We start from the raw sequence: 22,123 nt of genomic DNA, 5'->3' as shown, positions 1-22,123 counted from the left end.
ATGTTGATGCAAAACATGAACTGCTTCCAAGGAATGACATTGAAAATTCAAAATATGAACTTTCCTGAACTTGTAATTATATTTATTAAGGGTGATTGAGTCTTCTCGAACTCAAACCTTTTGCCTAGGCCCTACCCAGGAATTCTTTGCTGCATTCCTAAAAGGTTCTCATCTAAAGCAGTAGGCTGATGCCAGGAAAAGATTACCCTCTATTGTCTGAGCGGTCGTTGCTGTTTGCAAATGTGCCAACAAACACATGGTAAGGATGATCGCAAATGGAACAGAAGTGTGGCCAAAACTAACATGCCAGCTAGACATGTAGTAGGGCACATTGGCAGGCTGGGGGATGGCAGCTGAAAAAGGTGTAGCATTTTTTTTTCAGAAATGCAAACTGTAACATTAAAAGAGAATATTGCAAGTGGGGTTGGCATGACTTTTTCAGTAATGTTAAAAGCATTGTTGTAGTTTCGAATAGAAGAAATAGAAGTTACTTACTGAGATGAAAGCCAATAATTCTTCTTCTGTTAACTTGTGCACTGGGTTGTTTTTCTGAAAATCTATACTGCAATAAATAAGCATTTCAATAATTGGTTAAAATTAAGCATTTCAATAATTGGCTAAAAATAAGCATTTCAAGAATTGGTGTTAACTTTGTTTAACATGGGTAAAGGTGGCCATACACTATAAGATCCACTCGTTCGGCGACCTTGCCAAACGAGCGGATCTTAACCTGATATGCCCACTAACGGCTGGGCAATATCGGATGAATACGAACATTCGGCCATCAACTAGTCGATGCGGCCCTGGATCGTACACAAAAATCAAACTTGACCAATCGATATCTGGCGGATTTTTGGCCTGATATCGATCGGGAGAACCCGTCAGGAGCCCCCGCACATGGGCAGATAATCTGCCGAATCAAACTAAAGGACCGATATTGGCATCTTTAATCTGCTCGTGTATGGCCACCTTAACTCAAGTACATACAGCACAAACCACAATAAAACTAACCACAATACTCTTGGGTTAACAACAGTGATGAGCAAAATTTTTTGCTAGGTTTCGCACTTAAAATGATGCCCATATACTCGAATGGGTGAAAAATTGTTGTGCAATTTGTCACGCATCCAAAAAAAATGTCACCTATAGATTTCAATGCATTTCGCCAAATTTCAATTTCCGCAGATTCACCCATCACCAGTTAATTTCAGATTTGCAAATTTTTTGCAAAACTTTGAAACAGTGGAGCAACATGAGCTAGGGTTCTGAATGTCTATGGATGCTCACGTGATTACTATAAACCATCAAAGGGAAAATGCCAGCCATGTTTGCTCAGCATCCCTTTAAAGGGGAACTATCGCAAAATTAAAGTTTAATATAAGTTTCATCCCACTGAAAAAATTTTTTCTAAATATGATAAATTAAAAATTATGTATTGTTTCTGAAATAATAAGTTACTATTCACTACCTAAGCAACCTGTCTCTCTAACTCTCGCTTCATGCAGGGGTCATGAAGGGGCAAGATGAGATCACCTATATAGATATCAATGCATTTCGCCAAATTTCCGCAGATTCACCCATCACCAGTTAATTTCCGATTTGCAAATTTTTTGCAAAACTTTGAAACAGTGGAGCAACATGAGCCAGGGTTCTGAATGTCTATGGATGCTCACGTGATTACTACAAACCATCAAAGGGAGAATGCCAGCCATGTTTGCTCAGCATCCCTTTAAAGGGGAACTATCGCAAAATTAAAGTTTAATATAAGCTTCATCCCACTGAAAAAAAAATGTTCTAAATATGATACATTAAAAATGATGTATTGTTTCTGAAATAATAACTTACTATTCACTACCTAAGCAACCTGTCTTTCTAACTCTCGCTTCATGCAGGGGTCATGAAGGGACAAGATGAGATCCTGTGCGTAGGGCAGCACCAGAGCAAAATACAGCGCTGCATATGCAACAAAGTAAAATCTGAAAATTTTACTCAACTGTGCATGTATATGCCCAAGTCGGAGATGCCTTTGTGGTAAAATGGTGGCGTGATATCTTTTTTCCAAAAAGAAACACTATGTTGCGGAAAAACTAATTCACTGAGAGGGTGTCTTATCCTTTAAAGTAGTCCAATGAATTAAAAAAAGAAAAAACAACATGCAACAAATCAATTCCCACTACAAATACATATAGTCAAAGTTTTATAACATTGCCGCCATTTTAATCTAAATTGACATGCAGAAAAGTATATAAAAATATTGTGATGTTTTTAGTTTAGATTTCATGAGTTATTCTTTCACCGGTGCCCTTTTCCCTAACATTCCATTCTAATGAATTCATAACAATCGTTGCAGACCCAAAACAACATTGTGATGAAGACAAAACTATAAGAATAGCAATTAAACAGTCAAATTAGCATTCAGCAGAGGATGAGGTAATGTGGTTAAACAGACATACCTAAAAGCATTCTGTATTCAAGGCAAGTTTTGCTTCAGTAAAGCAGAACATGATGCAAATTAGCGGCCATTTACAAGATCTCTAGTTATAACATTTTCCAGAAATTAAAACAGCATGGAGAGAAATGTTGATAAAAGTCAGCTCTCATTTATATTCTAAAACCTTTAAACATCAAGATACCAGTCAAGAAAAATATACAAACTGGAGGGGTACGCAGAACATACTATAACTAAAAATAGTTGACAGTTAAAGAGGAACCCTATCCAGGCTGCTTTTTAATAATACAGAAAATACTTAAAGACATTATAATAATAAATTGGTTTCCCCTTTTTACACCATTGGTTCTGACTTTAGAATCATTGTAGAAAGCAGGTCTACTCCAGACTACGGTTCCCACAATGCTTTGCATGCTCCATCACAGGTCTGTTTATAAGCAGTTACAAGAGCCAGAACCAGCAGTGCAAAGACAAATACTGCTTTCAGCAGCAATTAATTTTACAAACAACACTTTGGGGGTTATTTACTAAAACGCAAATTAATCAAATTTTTTTATTAAAGCAAAGTCAACCAAACTCCCTTCCACGAATTGAACTAAATTTTTCTCAAAAAAGTCAGAGCAAAAAAACACTGCAACAAAATCGAGCATCAATTTAAATCCTATGATTGGCACTTGGAAAACTTGACTTTCCAGAATTGTCGCTGCGAAAACTTGACTTTACCTGATTATTTGACAAAAACCCTGACTTTATTGGATTATCCAGCGCAGATCACAATGTCAACTTTAGGGACATCTGTCTTTTACTTCTACATGACCTTCACAGGTCTGAGATGGATTATTTTCAGATTTGGAGTTATAGCAGTTTTGGGGTATAATAAATCTCTAAGAATTCATTTTTTTCTTCCATGAAAATTTTGAGTTTTCCCCTTCAAAACCTCAACTAGATAAATTTGAGGTTTAATAAATGGGCCCCTTAAAGTTCTAATGAATATATACGATGGAAAAAGAATTACATTTTATTTTTGCCTTTATATCCCCTTTACTGTTTCCAACTCCAGTGGCTGGGACAAAGATCATGGAGCCAGATTTAAAATGATAAACTGGTATCCTCATTGAAGGATTATTTTGCTGCAGCCACTGGTTCTGCAGAGTTGGAGAAAGTTTGTATTAAACAATACAAAAACTATAAATCCACTAAATTAATTACATGGCAACACAACACGCAGCAAAGTCTGAATATTCTGATTCTTAATCAGTCTTGCTGCAGATATTATTTGACTTGCAATGTTTTGGTATCCCTAAGAGCCTCCCAACAGAAGCCCAGACCACACTGAGCATGTGCATGGTCTTGCAAAGATGGTTTAACAAAGTTACAAGATGATTTCATACCTGTAAATGTCAACTGGATATTTCGAATACACGCTTTCTGTATCACTGAGATGATTATAAAGACAAGCTTTGTCAACTTTTAAACTGGTTATGTAGCAGGTATGCTGTCTGACTTCTAAATTTGCTGTGAAGACAATCCATTGGGAATATATGAAATGGCTATATAGAAGGCACATGGTGGGAACCACTGGATTGGTTACCTAATAGAAATGCCATAAAACAGCTATATTTTGTCAAAGCTGTGGGTACACTGCATGAATCACTAAATTGGCTACATAGTGTGACTGCTTTATGCATACCTTCACTGGTAAATTAGCTATATTCTGTATGCATTTTTAAAAACATCCCAATTGTTCCACATTTTATCGAAGCATTCAATGGTGTCATCAAGTAGAGCTGTCAAAAAGTCCATCTCTCTGATATATTGGATTTGATCCAGAAATTTCTGTTTTCCATTCCCTCTAACAAGACAGATGTCTAGTCCACACCAACCATTACAGCAGCGCACTCCGGGATTTTTCAAGAACCGCTCACTCCACGATTATAGGTATAAAACAGCAATCTTTATTTCCATATCCAATTTACAAGAGGTCTGACGCGTTTCGTGTTTGCACACTTCCTCAAAGATCTCCAACTTCATTAACACACATTATTAATGCATTAACCCTTCTAGTTCATTTCAAGTTTATCAAATATGTTATAAAGATTCATGCATTTATAGAATTTCATGTTATAATCCAGAAATCTATTTCATCATATCGTATTTCATGTTTCATATACTGCTCATAACTAGAAATGTTACAAATACATTCTGATAACAGATTCAAAATGTTACAAATTCATTCTGGCAACAAGTTGATAATGTATCAATATGCAGGTTGTGTGCAGAGCAGGATAATTTAAAAATTTAAGTGCAGAGTCCGGGGCAGGAGGCACCCGGTCCATCTGTTGTTAACAGTGAGCGGCCCCTGGGATGTACATACACATTAGTGCGGGTCAGGTTTTTCCTGATCCGCACTGACCCTAACCTGCCCTGCTGCCGCCCGCACCTGCGCTTCTGGGGTCCTTTAATAGACCCGCGCAGACCCGCTGATGATGTCACAATGACGTCACAAAAGGGGCCGGGCGAGCAGACACGAGACTATAAAACCGGAACCTGGAAGTCGGTTGCCGGCATTTGAAGGTGGCGGGCGAGGAGAGCAGGAGAAGAGCTCAACCCACACCCGTCCGCCACCCGCGAGGAGCAGTGCGAGGTCGACCCAAACCCGCCCGGCCCACACATCACTAATACACATGTAAACAAATATCTGCACATCCAAGTCAGATGATTATTGAATATTAAGCCCTAGCGATGGAAACATTTGTTTATTTGTGGATTTGGTTTGAGTTGGCTAGTCTGTGCCGAATTTTGTAAGCTTTAAAATTTTGTCTCCTAAGATAAATATTATTCGGTCTTTTTGGACCTCAGAAAGAAGGACCTTATTCAACCAATTAGGGACTGTGTTGCCCAACCCTTTTCTGTCCCTAAAAGTACTATTATAAAGTGTACTCTGAAAGGCAAACTCAAAAGAAAATTATAGAATAGTTCACCATGTTCTTGAATTCTATTGAAAAAAACAAAATTCCATTTAATTTATGTCTGCTAAAACCAATTTCATGTATAAATACACAAAACATGGAACTTTCAAACAGCCACTACACTGTAATTTGTTCAAAAGGCAAAATCAAACACATTTATAAAATTGGCACTCACATTGTACTAACTGCATTGTCAAATTAAAAACCATACTTTTGGCCTGACTCCACCTCCAGAGGCAACTCTTGCTTGCAATATATTTTACACAAGGGTAAAATGTTCCCTTTTCTTTTGGATGACAATCTCCATCTTCTGGATTTTACTCTTTTTTTTCCCAAACTGAACAAGCAACATCTCTTATGCAAGCTCTAACAATTGCAATCATAAATAAAACCAGAACATACAGTAAGCCATCATTTAATTCAACCATGGGTTAAAGTATAATAATGGAGAACTGTGCCCATTTATAACTCTCCAAAAATAGTGACATGGTCTATAGCTAATCCAGCAGGTTTGCAAAATGTATTTTTCAAACCTGCAAGTAGCAATAAAACCTTTTTGTACATATTGTATTGATAGCATTTCTTTACCAGTCCATTGTGCTAACATCTTTGTTCAGGATTAGTAAGTAACATAGGTCCTCACTTTTTTTAGTGTACCATATAGATGCATTAAAGGAGGTGCATAACCCCCGCAAGTAACACACTGGATTTTTTATGCTATCTAGCAAAACTGAATAGGTATAGTATACAAATGAAAGAGAAACATATGAACCCTCTTCGATGCAATGATACTGAAAGCATTTAACATATCAGGGACTTATGATTACATAAGAGAATGTTTTGCCATACTTGATGCAGTGAGAATTCCATTACAGGGTGACAGTATTCAGTTTACGCAGAATTAGCAAAACAAGAACTAGAATGGACTGGTAAGAATAAAAAAAATACTTGTTTCCATGTATCAAGAGCTGCCAGAAAAAATCCAAAACAAGTCAAACTTAGTACTGAGTAACTCTGACTTTGGGAAGCAGAGCAATTTAGTAATTAATTGTTTTAGAACACTGGCCCAGCCCTGGACACTGCATAGGCAAAATCTGTTTGAGATTAAAGGCGTTGTTTACCTTTAAATTAACTTGTAGTATGAAGTAGAGAACAATATTCTGGTAATTTGTAATTGTTTACATTTTTTTATTATGTGGTTTTTGAGTTATTAAACTTTTCATACAACAGCTCCCTAGTTTTAAATTTCAGCAATCCATGTCCAAATTACCCTAGCAACCATCACATAATATGAATAAGAGACTGGAATATGTAAAGGAGATATTCTTAACAGAAAGAGGAGTATTAAAAAGTAGCAATATCTATACATTTGTAGTCTTACTCAGCATTTGTTTTTAGATGGAGTCATTGACCCATTTGAAAGTTGGAAAGAGTCAGAAGAAGGCAAATCATTAAAAAAGTATAAATAAATAATAATGAAGTCCAATTGAAAAGTTGCTTAGAATTAGCCATTCTGTAACATAATAAAATTTCAATATGAACAACCCCTTTAAAAGGATACGAATCTGAAGCCTAAAAACACAACGGCTTATTTACAATATTAGCATTACAGGACACTAAAGATGGTTAGAGCCCACTTTGATCCTTGCAGTTGTTGGCCAAGGTTATCAGCAGATGCCAGCAGATGATTAGCTTTTTCTAGATTCCTAAGCACCCATATATTTTATTTCTCTAGGACCACTTTGCATAAATTTATGAAACATTGCCCCCCAACTTAACTTCTGATAACAGGAAAAACTCTACTTCCTTCAAACTGTAACCTACAAAACAAACAAGTCAACTATCCATTTCAATTACTTTTCTCGTTTTTTTTCTTTTCATACCTTAAGTTATACATACTATGGAACTTTTTTTCAAAATATTCATGTTATATAAATGGCGAGATGCAGTATAATGGGTTCCAAGTGAATTATTTTTCTCAAGTTGTTTAATTTGCCCACTTTTAGCAGACCTAAGTAGCTTGTGTAACCTGCCCCTTTTCAACTGATGATTTCTTCTATCATGTTGTTATCATCTGTAATGACTGATCCATAATACCTAAAGCTCTGACAGCATTCACTGAATAATTCCGCATTTGCCATTCTGTTTATCTCTATCTGAAAACACACATTTGGTCTTAGTGAATTTGCCTTTAATCCCATCTCTGCCTCATATCTCCTTAGTCCCATTAGACCTTATCTCATCTCAAGGTAGCTTATCAATGTCATCGGCATACGACTGAATAGCATGGAACCAGGGTTGTTATTATCTAACACTCTCGTGAGTTTTTCTAAAAAAAAGTTAGGAAAAGATTCTTTGAATAAAAAATTGGTGTCATTTGTATTCTATTCAAAGCACTTTTCTAAGACTTGCTTCACCAGGAAAATTTGGTCGGTAGCAGACATATTAGATCTCAAGCGATTTTGAAATTACCATAAGATATGTAAGTATAATTTTCACAATCTGCATTATCACCCCACTTTTATGTCTACAGTTATTCTGGGTTCTGTAAGGAACCAGTCTTGTGCAGAGTTTTCACATTCCATGTTGCTCTGTAAATATGAATATACTGCTCTTATTTACTATCTTCCCACTTTGGTATTATCAGTTCGGTTTTCTTTGTTTTTTAGTTTGTAACATACCGTTTTTATGAGATCAGGCTGTTCGCCCCATGGCTAACTCCCCCCCCCCCCGGAGAGGAAGGTAATTTTTTAATATTTGAGATACCCATCAATCTTACCATATCATACAAAGCTTAATTCACTCATAATTTTGCATCAGAATTTCATTCTCAAGCCTTTGGGAAACCTTCCCTTTTCAAAACAAGGTAGAATATGGCAGTGCCTATTTCACATAATGTATTTATTGATTTTCATCATCAAGCAAAAAAAAAAAAAGGAAAATCAAAGTTACAGAAAATGGTAAACTAGTCAGGAGACATCTCACATCAGCAGAAGTGATAATGCAGCACTGTTCTTAACTGTGTATAAAATACAGTTTATATGGTGACTCTTGGGGGGTGATCCCTGCATTTGTCCATTGCTTTGAGAAAGTTGTTAAATGTATTGATGTGTTTCCTAAACTACTGGATTGTTTAGCAGTAATTCTGTGTCTTATAAGGTGCGGTGTCTAGGGGTGATTTATCAATGTTCGAATTCAAATGAATTTGAATTCGATTTTGTTTGCATAAAAACTCACAAATTCAAGATATATTTCCAAAACCTCGAAATGTTTGGTATTTATTAAGCACAAACAAAAATCAAAAACTGGAATGTAAAAGCTTGTAAGTTCATGTAGAAGTCAATGGGAGTTGTCCTAGGCAAAATTTAAGAATTTTCTTTTTATAATTCAACATTTTTCAAGTTTTTAATCTCACATATTTAAATTTTTTTTTGATCTTATTAACTCTGTTAATTAACTCATGTTCTGATCTTTTAATAAATAAGAAAACATTCAAGCTATTTTTAAATTGTGAGTTTATTCTGTAAACTTTCATAAATAAGCCCATACCCATGCGTATTCTGAGAAATCTGGGCAGTGCCTATTTCATGGGAGTATTTGCTTGCATTTAGCTTTCCCTATGAGTATATGAGTTTTTATCAAATGTGATCATGCCACTGGTCCCTCCCCATAAAGTGCTGCCTCAGTCCGGGACTCTTTATTTGGACTCTATCTATCACATCGGTAGGCCATTCAAATATCCGTCACTTGTGGATCCAATAGGTGAGACTTGCCCTAGTATTTTTAGATTAAAGGAACAGTAAAAAAAATGAAAAGCGTTTTGAAATAATGAAATAATGAATACTACAGAGCTTATCTTAGGTAGTGAGGACCAAGGGAGGAGATAACAATGTCCAAGTTCGCGGTACAGAAAAGGATGAGACGAAAAAATGGTCAAACAGGCAACAAGATCAGTCCAGGCAGAAGAGGTTCAAAGTCGAGGAATTCAGGCAAAGGTCGGTACACGGATAGCAAGGATTTCACAAGATCACACCCAGGAGTAGCAAGCTAAAACCTATAATTGGGCACAGGTGAATTCCCAGAGCTCCTTAATATAGTCCCAGGTTTGGCGCCAATTTGGACGCATCGGCGTCATAACGTGTGCGCGGACGCGCTGGCGTCAGCGACCGACGCGCTGACGTGTGCGACTGACGCCGGCGCCAATTATTGACGCCGACGTCCATTCCGCCGCCGGCGACCAATCAGAGTGCGGGAAGAGGTCGTCATCATCCGGCTGCGTCCGTGAGGAACCAGGAAGCCGCCATCTTGGACGCCATCTTGGCCACCATTTTGAAAACCGATTTCGGACTCCATTACAGTACCCCCCTCCCTAGGGGGGGCCTCAGGACCACCTGGGTTAGAAGGAAACTGCCGATGAAATTTTCGGACCAGGAGAGGAGCATGGACATCCGAACTTCTTACCCAGGAGCACTCCTCAGGGCCGAACCCCTTCCACTCAATGAGGTATTGTAGGGTACCCCTCGAAACCCGGGAGTCCAGGATTCTTTTCACCTCAAATTCCTGATGACCGTCCACCATGACAGGAGCTGAGGAGGAAGAAGAAGAAGAAGAAGTACCTGCAGGTTTGAGCAAGGAGACATGGAAGGCGTTCGGAATCCGCATTTCCGGGGGGAGTTGTAAACGGACCGCCACCGGATTGGTGATCTCAGAGATGGAGAAGGGACCAATAAACTTGGGACCAAGTTTAGGAGAGGGGACTTTGAGACGAATGTTCCGTGTAGACAGCCAAACCTTGTCACCGAGTGCATACGGAGGGGAAGGAATTCTTTTCTGATCGGCGAATTTCTTCTGGACCAAGGAACTTTTCTCCAGATTAACGACAGTGGCGTGCCAGATGGCTGACATGTGGGCAGCTTGGTCATTGGCGGCAGGGACATTGGTGAGTAATAAGTCCTGAGGAAAAGCCAAAGGATTAAGACCATACATACAGAAAAACTGAGATTTTCCAGAAGAAGCATGTAAGGCATTATTATGTGCGAATTCAGCCCACGGAAGCAGATCAGCCCAATCGTCCTGGCACAAAGATACATGGCATCGGAGGAATTGTTCAAAGGCCTGATTAACCCTCTCTGCCGCTCCATTAGACTGTGGGTGGTAAGAAGAGGAAAACTGAAGGGAAACACCAAGGGCTTTACACAGGGACCTCCAAAACTTGGAAACGAATTGCGATCCACGGTCAGAGACAATTTCGGCAGGGAAACCGTGGAGGCGAAAAATGTGTTTAATAAACAGTGAGGAAAGTTCAGGAGCAGAGGGGAGGAGTTTCCGAAGAGGAGTAAAATGTGCCACTTTGCTGAATCTATCAATTACCACCCAAATAACTGTGTAACCAGAGGAATTAGGGAGATCCACAATGAAGTCCATAGATAGATGAGTCCATTGGCGGGAAGGAATAGGTAGTGGTAGGAGTAACCCCTTAGGAGGGGAATGTCCAGACTTGGATACAGCACACACAGAGCAAGAAGAAACAAAGTCTTTGACATCCTTTCTTAGAGAAGGCCACCATACAAGACGAGACAGGAGTTCAGTGGTCTTTCTGATTCCCGGATGACCGGCCTGCTTGGAGCTGTGGGACTGAACCAAAATGGAATGACGAAGTTCAGGAGGGACAAAGGCAACACCAACAGGAGTTCCAACAGGAGCAGAAGATTGAACAGACAATAATTGAGAGGCCAAAGAGGGAAATAGAGCAGGGATAATCTTTGTAGGAGGCACAATGGATTCCGGTTCTGCAGAATTGAGATCTTCGAGAAGAAAGCTTCTGGAAAGAGCGTCCGCCTTCTTGTTCCTAGCACCAGGCCGAAAGGTTAAAATGAAATTAAAGCGAGAGAAGAATAGTGCCCACCTAGCTTGACGAGGATTGAGGCGTTTGAGTGTCTGAATATACTCTAGATTTTTATGGTCTGTATAGATGGTCACAGGAACAGAAGAACCTTCCAGCAAATGTCTCCATTCTTCTAAAGCAAGCTTGACGGCCAGTAACTCACGATTTCCCACATCATAATTTTGTTCAGAAGAGGTGAATTTTTTTGAAAAGAAGGCACAGGGATGTAGTTTTCCATCAGAAGACGCTCTTTGAGACAAAATTGCTCCAGCACCGACGTCTGAAGCATCCACTTCAATAAAGAATGGTTGGAGAGGTTCTGGGTGTCTGAGAATGGGAGCGGAAGAAAAAGAAGTTTTAAGAGTCTTGAATGCCTCCAAAGCTAAAGGTGGCCAATGCTGAGGCTTACCCCCTTTTCGGATGAGGGAAAGAATGGGAGCAACCTTGGACGAAAACCCCTTAATGAATTGTCTATAATAGTTGGCGAAGCCAATGAATCTTTGGATAGCTTTAACACTGGTGGGGAGAGGCCAGTCCTGGATAGCGGAAATTGTAGCAGGATCCATTCTGAAGCCTTGTTGAGAAATGATGTAACCAAGGAAGGAGATGGACGAAACCTCAAAGGAACACTTCTCCAACTTGGCGAATAAATTATTTCTCCGTAGATGGGAAAGGACTTCTTGGACTAGAAGACGGTGCTCAGCAAGGTTCTTGGAAAAAATAAGAATATCTTCCAAGTACACCACCACGTATTGGCCGAACAAATCTCTGAAAATGTCATTTACAAATTCTTGAAAGACCGCGGGGGCGTTACAGAGACCTAATGGCATCACAAGATACTCGTAATGCCCGTCACGAGTGTTAAATGCGGTCTTCCACTCGTCTCCTTCTCTGACCCGGATTAAATTGTAAGCCCCACGAAGATCTAACTTGGTGAAAAGACAAGCCCCCTTGAGTTGGTCAAACAGTTCAGAGATGAGGGGAAGGGGATAACGGTTTTTAATTGTAATTTTGTTTAAACCCCTATAGTCAATGCAGGGCCGCATACCTCCATCTTTTTTTTCTACAAAGAAGAAGCCGGCTCCAGCCGGGGAAGAAGAAGGACGAATAAAACCTCTTTGCAGATTCTCTTGGATGTATTCCTTCATGGCACGGGTTTCAGAAGGGGAAAGCGGATAGGTGCGGCCCCTGGGAGGCATGGTCCCAGGAAGAAGTTCGACGGGGCAATCATAGGGGCGATGGGGAGGCAGAACTTCGGCCGACTTTTTATTGAAGACATCAGGGAAGGCTTGATAAACAGAGGGCAGAGAAGAATTTGGAGACACAGATGAAACTTTAATGATGGATTTGGTGGGTAAACAATTTTGTTGGCAGAAAGGACTCCAACGGGAGATTTGAGACGAAGCCCAGTCTATTACTGGGTTGTGGGTATTCAACCAGGGCAAACCAAGCACAATGGGAGTGGAAGGACAGTCAATCAAAAAAAAAAGACAATCTTTCAAGATGCATGGTTCCCACAATAACAGAAAGTTCATCGGTGGAGTGAGAAATAATAGCAGAAGACAACGGTCGATCATCAATCGCCAATGCACGGAGGGGAACAGCCAGAGATTGCAGGGGAATGGAGTGACTTTCAGCGAAGACTTTATCCATGAAATTCCCAGCTGCGCCGGAATCAAGGAAGGCTTCGGAAGAAATCGTCTGGGTTCCAAAACGAATCTGCACAGGAAGGAGGAAGCGTTGAGCAGAAGAATGGGGAGAAGGACCAATTCCACCCAGGTAAGTCTCCCCAGTCTTACCTAGGTGTTGGCGTTTCCCGGCTTCACTGGGCACTCATAGGCGAAGTGGGATTTTCCACCACAGTAGAGGCAAAGTCCGGCAGCCCTTCTCCGGAGCTTCTCCTGTTCGGTAAGACGGGCCTGTCCGATCTGCATAGGTTCTTCCGTAGGCAGGGAAGAAGAAGCAGAAGCCGCAGGAGTTGGAGAAGGCAAAGTGGAAGCCGGATTGGGAAGGAAGGGTCTTTGAAAACGAGGAGCCAGAGTAGGTTGGAACCTGTGGAATCTCTTGGTTGGGGAGCGCTCTCTGTCGAGCTCAGCTTGAAACTCCCTCTGCCGAGTATCGACCTTTATGGCCAAGGCGACTAGATCTTCCCAGCGGGATGGAATTTCCCTGGACACCAGATCATTCTTTATACGTATCGCCAGGCCGTTGTAAAAGGCAGCGTGATACCCGTCATTATTCCATGAAGTTTCAGCAACCAGGGTGCGAAATTCGATGGCGTACTCCGAGACAGGGCGGGTTCCCTGTTGAAGATGGAACAGGCGTGCGGAAGCAGCTGTGGCACGACCCGGAGCATCAAACACAACACGAAGTTCGCGAACAAAGGACCTGGCATTGTCAATAATAGGATCTTCCTTCTCCCATAGCGGTGAAGCCCACTCCAATGCCTTCCCTTGCAGGCGGGAGAATATGAAGCCCACCTTGGCACGTTCGGAGACGAATTGGCTGGGTGCGAGTGCAAAGTGGACCTCGCACTGGTTGATAAACCCGCGGCAAGCTTCAGGGTCACCACTGTAGAGTGGGGGAGCCGGAATGCGGGGCTCGGAGACCTGGAATGGAGCCACGGGTACAGATACAGGAACAGGATCAGCAGGTGTTAGGGCCGACAGCTTTGCCAGTACAGTTTCCAGGGCCTGACAAAAATGAGACTGCTGTACCTCATAGGACTGCATCCGAGAAGCCAGACCACGAAGCGCTCCACCGACATCAGGTGACGCTGGGTTCTCCTCCGAAGGGTCCATGGCCCAATTATAATGTAAGGCCCAAAGGCCTCAGAGGTAGTGAGGACCAAGGGAGGAGATAACAATGTCCAAGTTCGCGGTACAGAAAAGGATGAGACGAAAGAATGGTCAAACAGGCAACAAGATCAGTCCAGGCAGAAGAGGTTCAAAGTCGAGGAATTCAGGCAAAGGTCGGTACACGGATAGCAAGGATTTCACAAGATCACACCCAGGAGTAGCAAGCTAAAACCTATAATTGGGCACAGGTGAATTCCCAGAGCTCCTTAATATAGTCCCAGGTTTGGCGCCAATTTGGACGCATCGGCGTCATAACGTGTGCGCGGACGCGCTGGCGTCAGTGACCGACGCGCTGACGTGTGCGCCAATTATTGACGCCGACGTCCATTCCGTCGCCGGCGACCAATCACAGTGCGGGAAGAGGTCGTCATCATCCGGCTGCGTCCGTGAGGAACCAGGAAGCCGCCATCTTGGACGCCATCTTGGCCACCATTTTGAAAACCGATTTCGGACTCCATTACAATCTGTTATCTGCTGTATATTCTGTGCCTTTTCTCATTTTTCTGCTTTTAATACACTATTTTTTGGTGTTACGGTTCCTTTAAGGACAAAGGACTTAAAGGAAGGACTAGGGAATGCTAAATGTTAGAATAAATGCTAAAATGTTAGAATAAATGTTTTGGTCCTGGGAAAAAATTACACAGTGCCGGGGGGCCATTTTACTTACAAAACGTAAATCGGAGCGACAACTGCTCAAAGGTTAATTAGTGCATCATTGCAAAATCAAAGGCCCCATGAGTGCCTGGGAAACAATTTGGCAGATTGCAGATCACTGTCGGTTGGGGGGGGGGTACATATTGGTATTTTCTCAATTCCATTAAAATAAATGGAGGTTTCCACAAGTAATAATATTCATTTTTCAACTTCAAGGCCATGTCACATTTGCTTATCTCAGTCGTACGTTAAACAGCTCTCAATCTTTAGCCAATTCGTTACAATCACTTTCTGGCTGCATTGAGTGCTTGGCAAAGCTGTCATGTTGACTTGGGAATGTCAGGGATCACTTATGCAGGGATCAGATCTCATATGGCCCCTATCTTACTGATTGATGTGTTAGTAATGCACTTAATTTAAGCACAGACACCCTGTCTCGAAAATGGGGCTGTAAACCACACGCAACTCTTGAGTTTGGCTCTAATGGTTTACACTCAGTTTCTGAATTACATGCCGGTTAGACTAACATCAGACACCCCAAAACACACCAACACCCAGAAATTAATTCGCTGCCACCATCTATCATTAACAGGTGATAGAAACCTAATGTGACTATTCTCCTACTCTCTATAGCAGGTAAGAACTCACAATAACACAATGCATCAAACACTCTCTCCTACGATAGTTAGTCATGGTTAGATCCTACTAGTTCAACAAGCATTCCAGCAGCCAAAGAGTTAATTTACATTGAAACGCACTTTCCTGCTAGCCGTACTAGTTATTCAACATATAAATAGGGAACTTTCCTATTCCACACATGCAAATAGTTAATACACTAAGGCACAAGCTTTCACATGGATGATGAGTTTGTTAGACTACAAGGACAAAATCTATTACATTTTCTATTTAATTTAAAGCAGGAAACAGTGCATGTATGTATATAAAAATATGTTATAAAGAAGACATACGTTAAATACAAAATTGCAAAACAGCAAATAAAATAAAAGGGAATAAAAACACTAAGAAAACCCTAGGTACTTAACCAAGCTTAGGAATTTCCTGTTGTGTCCTCTGAGGCAAGAGTTGGAAAACACTGGGCACAGGCCAGATTCTGCAATATAACATTGGTACTTGCAACTACTCAATATTAGTGAAAAAATGGGCATGCTGTGATCCATATGTGGACGATCAGAATGATCGCAAACATGAGGGGGCGTCCCCTGTTCCAGTCCCCCAGGAACCCTAACTGGTGGGTATAGGCTGGCCCTATTTGGTATCATTAGGAAGCATGTGGCCTCCTCATAACATGACAGAGGAGATATTTATACCTATAATCCATATCAAATGGTGTGACTCCAAATTGTTTCAGAAGGCAGCCCCTTCACCTTATCGCAGCCCCCGGGTGGGATATCCAATCAAGGGTCTCTTTGTTAACCTGAGACAAAATGTTTCCAGTGTTAACCCCCATAATGCCAGCACAATAATGCTCTGGCATGACACAACCATATAACATTCAGCTACATACATAGATCCATATCACTATATAATATGTATGTTTGTGTATATACATAAATATAAATATATTAGGAATGCACTGAATCGGCCGAATACCAAACTAAATCGGAACCCTAATTTGCATATGTAAATTAGGGAAAGAGTTTAAAAAAAAAAAAAAACATTTTTGGTTTCATTGTTTGTGTCACATGATTTTTTGGATTTGGTTCGGTCAGGCACTTGGATTTGGTTGAATCTTGCTGAAAAAGGCAGAATCCTGGCTGAATATTAAACTGAATTCTGAATTCAGTACATCCCAAAAAAACAAACACCAAAAAATAGTGTATATATATTGAATAAAGTACCCCCTCAGGATATTATTATTATTATTATTATAAGTTACTGAGGAGTTCCATGACCATATAAAAGCACAAGGCGTAAGGTTATGTTCGATTATAACCGATGACACTATTTATAAGGATAAAATTTACATGATATTCATGGTTCTTGTGCATTATCATACACAATAAAGGTGGCCATACACTGGCAGATAAAAGCTGCTGACAGACCGAATTGGCAGCTTATTGGCCTGTGTATGGGGCCCTCTGACGGGATTCCCCAATCGATATCTGGCCAAAAGTCGGGCAGATGTCGATCGGCCGGGCTAAAAATCCTATCGGATGGCAGACCGCATCAATCATTTCCCTCAGAAGGTCTTATATCCCTTTTCTGGAATGGATGGTTGACTTGCCCCTGATAACTGTTTTTCAGATGTGTTTGACCACTGCCCACTGACCCGATTCCAACGTTCACTACAGCTTTCTCCTGGAGGCAATGTACCTTCTTCTGGGGGAATCCTTAAATCTTGTTTGCCGTAGAGTACTATAAATTGTTAAAGGGAATCCGTCACCCAAAAAAATTATTCTAAATCCTATTTTATCACATTAGTCAAGCAAAATAAACTTTAATTACACTACATAAATTATTTGAATCTTGTTTCCTTCAGTCTGGGAATTCATAATTATAGCAAACAGGCAGGAGCCATTTTGTGGAGACTGTTAAGACAAGCCTTGTATCATCTCAGAATCTTGTTTGTGCACCAGAATGGGGGACCTGATGTCCATCCCCATGCACTGGTTACACAATTAAATGGTGAAGAGAACGGGGGAATGTGTGGAGAGCAGTGACATCTAGGAAGTGCTGAATGGAAAGTGAAAGTAATTGTCTTCCCCGCCTCTATGCCATTGTCATAGAGGAGGAGCAGACAATATTTGATCGACAGCGGAGATTTTTAAATGAGCTTACAACAGCTCTGAATGCTTTAATAAAAAATACAAATTGGATTTCATGTTTAATTTGAAAAGGACTTTTATTATATAGATTTTTGTGTCTGGATGACAGGTCCACTTTAAGGGGTGTTAAAGGTTAAAAGTTTGTAAAGAGGGAACTAAAAGAGTTATGTCGGATTTCCTATGACACCAAATTATTGCAGGATTCTTCATAAACATGCAGTGCAATAGCCATAAAGAAGTTACATGGCATGAAGCAAAAGGCACAAATCCACACCTTACAGGCTGCCAAAGCCAAACTGCAGACCGTTCCATCTAAGTGAACACATGGAACAAACCTCATCAAAGGAAATCCTAAACAAAAAATGCACATCAGGGCCAGAAAAGATATTCTGTTTTTTCACCCTCTTTTAGCACTTCATAAATATAAAGACGTGAAGAAACAAAAGAGATGCAGCAGAACATATTTGTATATTTCTCTATGTAAAATAAATTATGGCCTTTTCTTTTTTCCTAGATCTCTTTGGCCAGGTACCTAAAATGTTCAGTTCCATGGAACTGTTGGTCCATTTTCAAGTTTATGAAATAAAATGAATATATTAATTCATATATTATATGCAATTCCGTTGTGTATATTACGGAATAGGCTACAGAAATTATATCTTAATATCTAATGCAAACTTGACATACAAATATTGCAAAAATTCTCTCCCTGCTAAAAAAAAACCACATAAAATATGTATGCGCATGTGATGCTAAACAAAAACAAACATGGAGCAAACTTTAAAAGACAATTATGATCTGAAGGCCCTCAAAAGAATTGTTTTGATAACTTGGCTGAAGGCTATTAACACACTTCCATTTTGCTAGAAGAAGAACCCAAAGCTCTGTAAAAGCCCCTGCTTGCAACTATAGTATACAGTTATATGAAAAAGTTTGGGAACCCCTCTTAATTCGTTGAGTTTTGTTTATCAGTGGCTGAGCTTTCAAAGTAGCAACTTCTTATAATATATAATATGCCTTATGGAAACAGTAGTATTTCAGCAGTGACAAAGTTTATTCGATTGACAGAAAATATGAAATATGCATCATAACAAAATTAGACAGGTATACATTTGGGCACCCCGACAGAGATATTACATCAATACTTAGTTGAGCCTCCTTTTGCAAATGTTACAGCCTCTAGATGCCTCCTATAGCCTTTGATGAGTGTCTGGATTCTGGATGGCAGTATTTTTGATCATTCATCCATACAAAATCTCTCCAGTTCAGTTAAATTTGATGGCTGCCGAGCATGGACAGCCTGCTTCAAATCATCCCATAAATTTTTGATGATATTCTAGTCGGGGGACTGTGACGGCCATTCCAGAATATTGTACTTCTCCCTCTGCATAAATGCCTTTGTAGATTTCCAAGTGTGTTTAGGGGGATTGTCTTGTTGGAATATCCAACCCCTGCGTAACTTCAACTTTGTGACTGATGCTTGAACATTATCCTGAATTTGTTGCTATTGGGTTGATACTACTTGATTTAACTACTTACACTAATGCAACTACTATTACAACTACTACTACTACCTCTAAACCAAAAACTTTCACACAAACTCATAGGGGCAAATTTACTAAAGGGTGAAGTGACTAACGCTGGCGAAAATTCGCCAGTGTGAAGTCATTTGGGAACTTTGCCAGTTTACTAACAGGCGCGTAACTACGCTAGCGAAGGAGATAGACTCTATCGCTACTTCGTACTCCAACAACAGACGAATTTTCGCTCTGGCGAATGTACGTAACTACGCAAATTCACTAAGATACGGATTTCAATGAAAGTTACCACTTCCGCCAGACTTGCCTTCGCCAACTCAGACCAGGCAAAGTGCAAAAGAGTAGATAGGAGTTCCTCAAAAAAAAAATTGGAAAAAAACTCCAAAAAACACTTGCGACTTTTCAGTTGTTCAGGGCGATAGGCTGCAAAAGATCGTAAATTTTTTTTTTAGCGTACCAGGCTTCCCCCTCTACATTTCCTCCTACATATGGCACATAAACGATACACTGGGCTCATGTGTAGGTCATTATAACAACTCTATTTTCTTTTATTAAGATTCCCTGGGCTTATGTAGTGTAATGTATTTGCTGCAACATATACGTCCATTGAAATTTAAGTTCCCGTCGTATGCAAATTAGCCAACGCTAGCGCAACTTCGCTTTGCATGCTGAATTAAAGGCAGCGAAACTTCGCCATCATTCAGCGCCCTGGATGCAACTTTGCATTTTAGTGAATTAGCGTTGTCCTGGCAAATTTTTCACCTGACGAAGTGTGGCGATGTGAGCGAAGCCATCGCTGGCGAATTTCCCAAGGTTAGTGACTTTGCCCCATAGTAAACCAATATTATACCGTGGCAGGTAAGGGGATTATATATAAAAAAAAAAAGCTAGAGCTCCGAAAGAAACTTTGGGCGAATTAGTGATAAGTTGGGCATACGTTCAGCAATTTCATTGATTGGCAATGGAGAGACATTTTAAGAAGGTTTGTCACCATCAATTTTTTTATGTGAGGTTGCGGGTGACCAATGCAAAGATTAAATAGAAAGCCTGACAAAGAAAACAAAAAACTCTCTGATTATTTGCTGGAGCCTAAAACTAAATTGTTAAAAACAGGGCTATACAGTCCCATTCTGCAACTATCATAGACAAAATAAACATGAGCAAATGAGGTGGGGGGCAACAGCTGTTATTGAGTTCAAAATGTGTACTTTGTTTTCTCTGGAAACTAGTCAAAGGCCAGGGACAGAGAAGAACACTGTGTTTATGTTTAGTTCATGGCCAGATGGCAGGACTTCTTTTCTTTCTATTTGTTTGCTGCTCATTAAAGCCACCTGTAATGCACCTGCAGGAATACACTTTCTGTACAAATAAAGGACTGACTCTCTGGCGCTGTTTAATGTACACACGCACGCACACACATATATAATAAGTAAGGAGGATTCCTGGTTATTGGCAGAATAGGCTTACCCTGTTAGTTGCCGTATATTATTTTGTTTGGTCAAAATGAACTCTCTTCCCAAAGAAGCAGTAATTATGTATAGTCTGTCTGGAAACTATTAAACTGACGCCTATCAGTGAATTTCTACAAAACAGGCTAGTGGGTAAGCAGTTACAAAATTTAACACCAAAATGCTCATCAAAATATTAAATGATTTAAAAAAAAAAAAAAAGTCACATGTCAATTGTTTGGACAAATATGAGTTCTGCAGAAAGTGCAGGTGAATGATCCTGGGTTTGGTACATCACTGATTTTAAAGATGACCATAGACATTATAATTATGATCTCTCTCCAGGAAAGATCATTGTTTCAACACACGCGTAGAGCTGAATCGTCAGATATACAGGTAGAAAAAATAAGATTTCTACCTGTATCTGACGATTTAGTACTAACAATGGCTGATGTTCGGGTGCCTTCAAAGGCGCCCAATCAAAATTTTCCAGCCAGCCCTATCGATATCCAAGTCTTCTGCCAATATCGGCCGTCTCGTCTAGTACGATATTATCGGTAGGTCTATGGCCAACTTAAGTATTGCAGAGAAACAGTAAAGACAGAGTATTTAAAAAGTCATGTAAAACTATAAGTTACCATAGGTTAATAATTAAACTAATGACTTACCATACTCCAAGAATAACAGCCAGCTCCTCTGCACAAAGATCAGGAATGTGAAATTGCTCTGGGTCCTTTAATTTAATTTTATTAAGAACCGTGTCATCTTCTAAATCTTGATTCTGGCAAAGAAAATTAAAAAAAAATATGTTCGAAAAAGAAATTTTCACATGTTTTTAAAGAATTACTGTACCGAATTCGGAGGAAATACCATGTTAGTGGCTACATACTGTGAGCACAGATACATGCGTATTACTTGTTCTGGGGGTAACTGGGCCACAGTGACCAGGAACTGCTGTTTCAACTACTGTACAAAAAATAATGTAATAATGTTATAATTTCAAGAATACTATGTGTCTTCAAAGGGTAATGTCATTTACCAGCAACCAACAAACTTAACCCAGACAAGAGGACATGTTCGGTTTACCAGAAATGCCTCAAACATTTATTTATTGGTCTTGGATGATTTAAAAGGGTATGTTATAATATACTCTATTCTGGATTTTAGTAAGAGGGTTATAACTTAAATAGGGCTATGGGGAAATGACGACAAACCTTAATTTACATTTGACAAACAGGGAAATATATATAGTGACTCACTATTAGAAAACTGAAAACCAAATTTTTTGCTAATTTAAAGCAATTCTGGCATGTTCCAGGTTATTACAGGGATACATCATTATGGATTTTAAATCCTACCTAGTTCAAATTTCACAGCCTCAAAAACTACAGCCTACCTCCTACTCCACTAGTACTTACCAATGTCAGGTGTTAGACCAGCAAGCTCAATGGCCCTTCTGTGCCAAAGTAGGGAGACCAACACTGGTAAATTTGGGGAGTTGGGGGAGGCAGTATTCTAACTATAGAATAAATGTAGG

General features: G+C 40.0%; 1 protein-coding gene across 1 annotated transcript in view; it reads right to left on the bottom strand.

Annotated features, from left to right (window-relative positions):
* Positions 1 to 22,123, bottom strand: part of ttc27.L (tetratricopeptide repeat domain 27 L homeolog) — a 216,572-nt gene that overhangs the window by 115,059 nt on the left and 79,390 nt on the right. Inside the window, exons 9-10 of the mRNA XM_018263013.2 lie at positions 21,255 to 21,367; positions 496 to 562 (exon numbers count right to left, since the gene is read on the bottom strand). Of these exons, the coding sequence (XP_018118502.1) occupies positions 496 to 562; positions 21,255 to 21,367 (180 nt within the window). The remainder of the gene's footprint in view (positions 1 to 495; positions 563 to 21,254; positions 21,368 to 22,123) is intronic.

Source organism: Xenopus laevis, chromosome 5L (assembly GCF_017654675.1).
Source record: "Xenopus laevis strain J_2021 chromosome 5L, Xenopus_laevis_v10.1, whole genome shotgun sequence".
NCBI classification, from domain to species: Eukaryota; Metazoa; Chordata; class Amphibia; order Anura; family Pipidae; genus Xenopus; species Xenopus laevis.
This window is presented reverse-complemented; position numbering and strand designations above follow the sequence as displayed.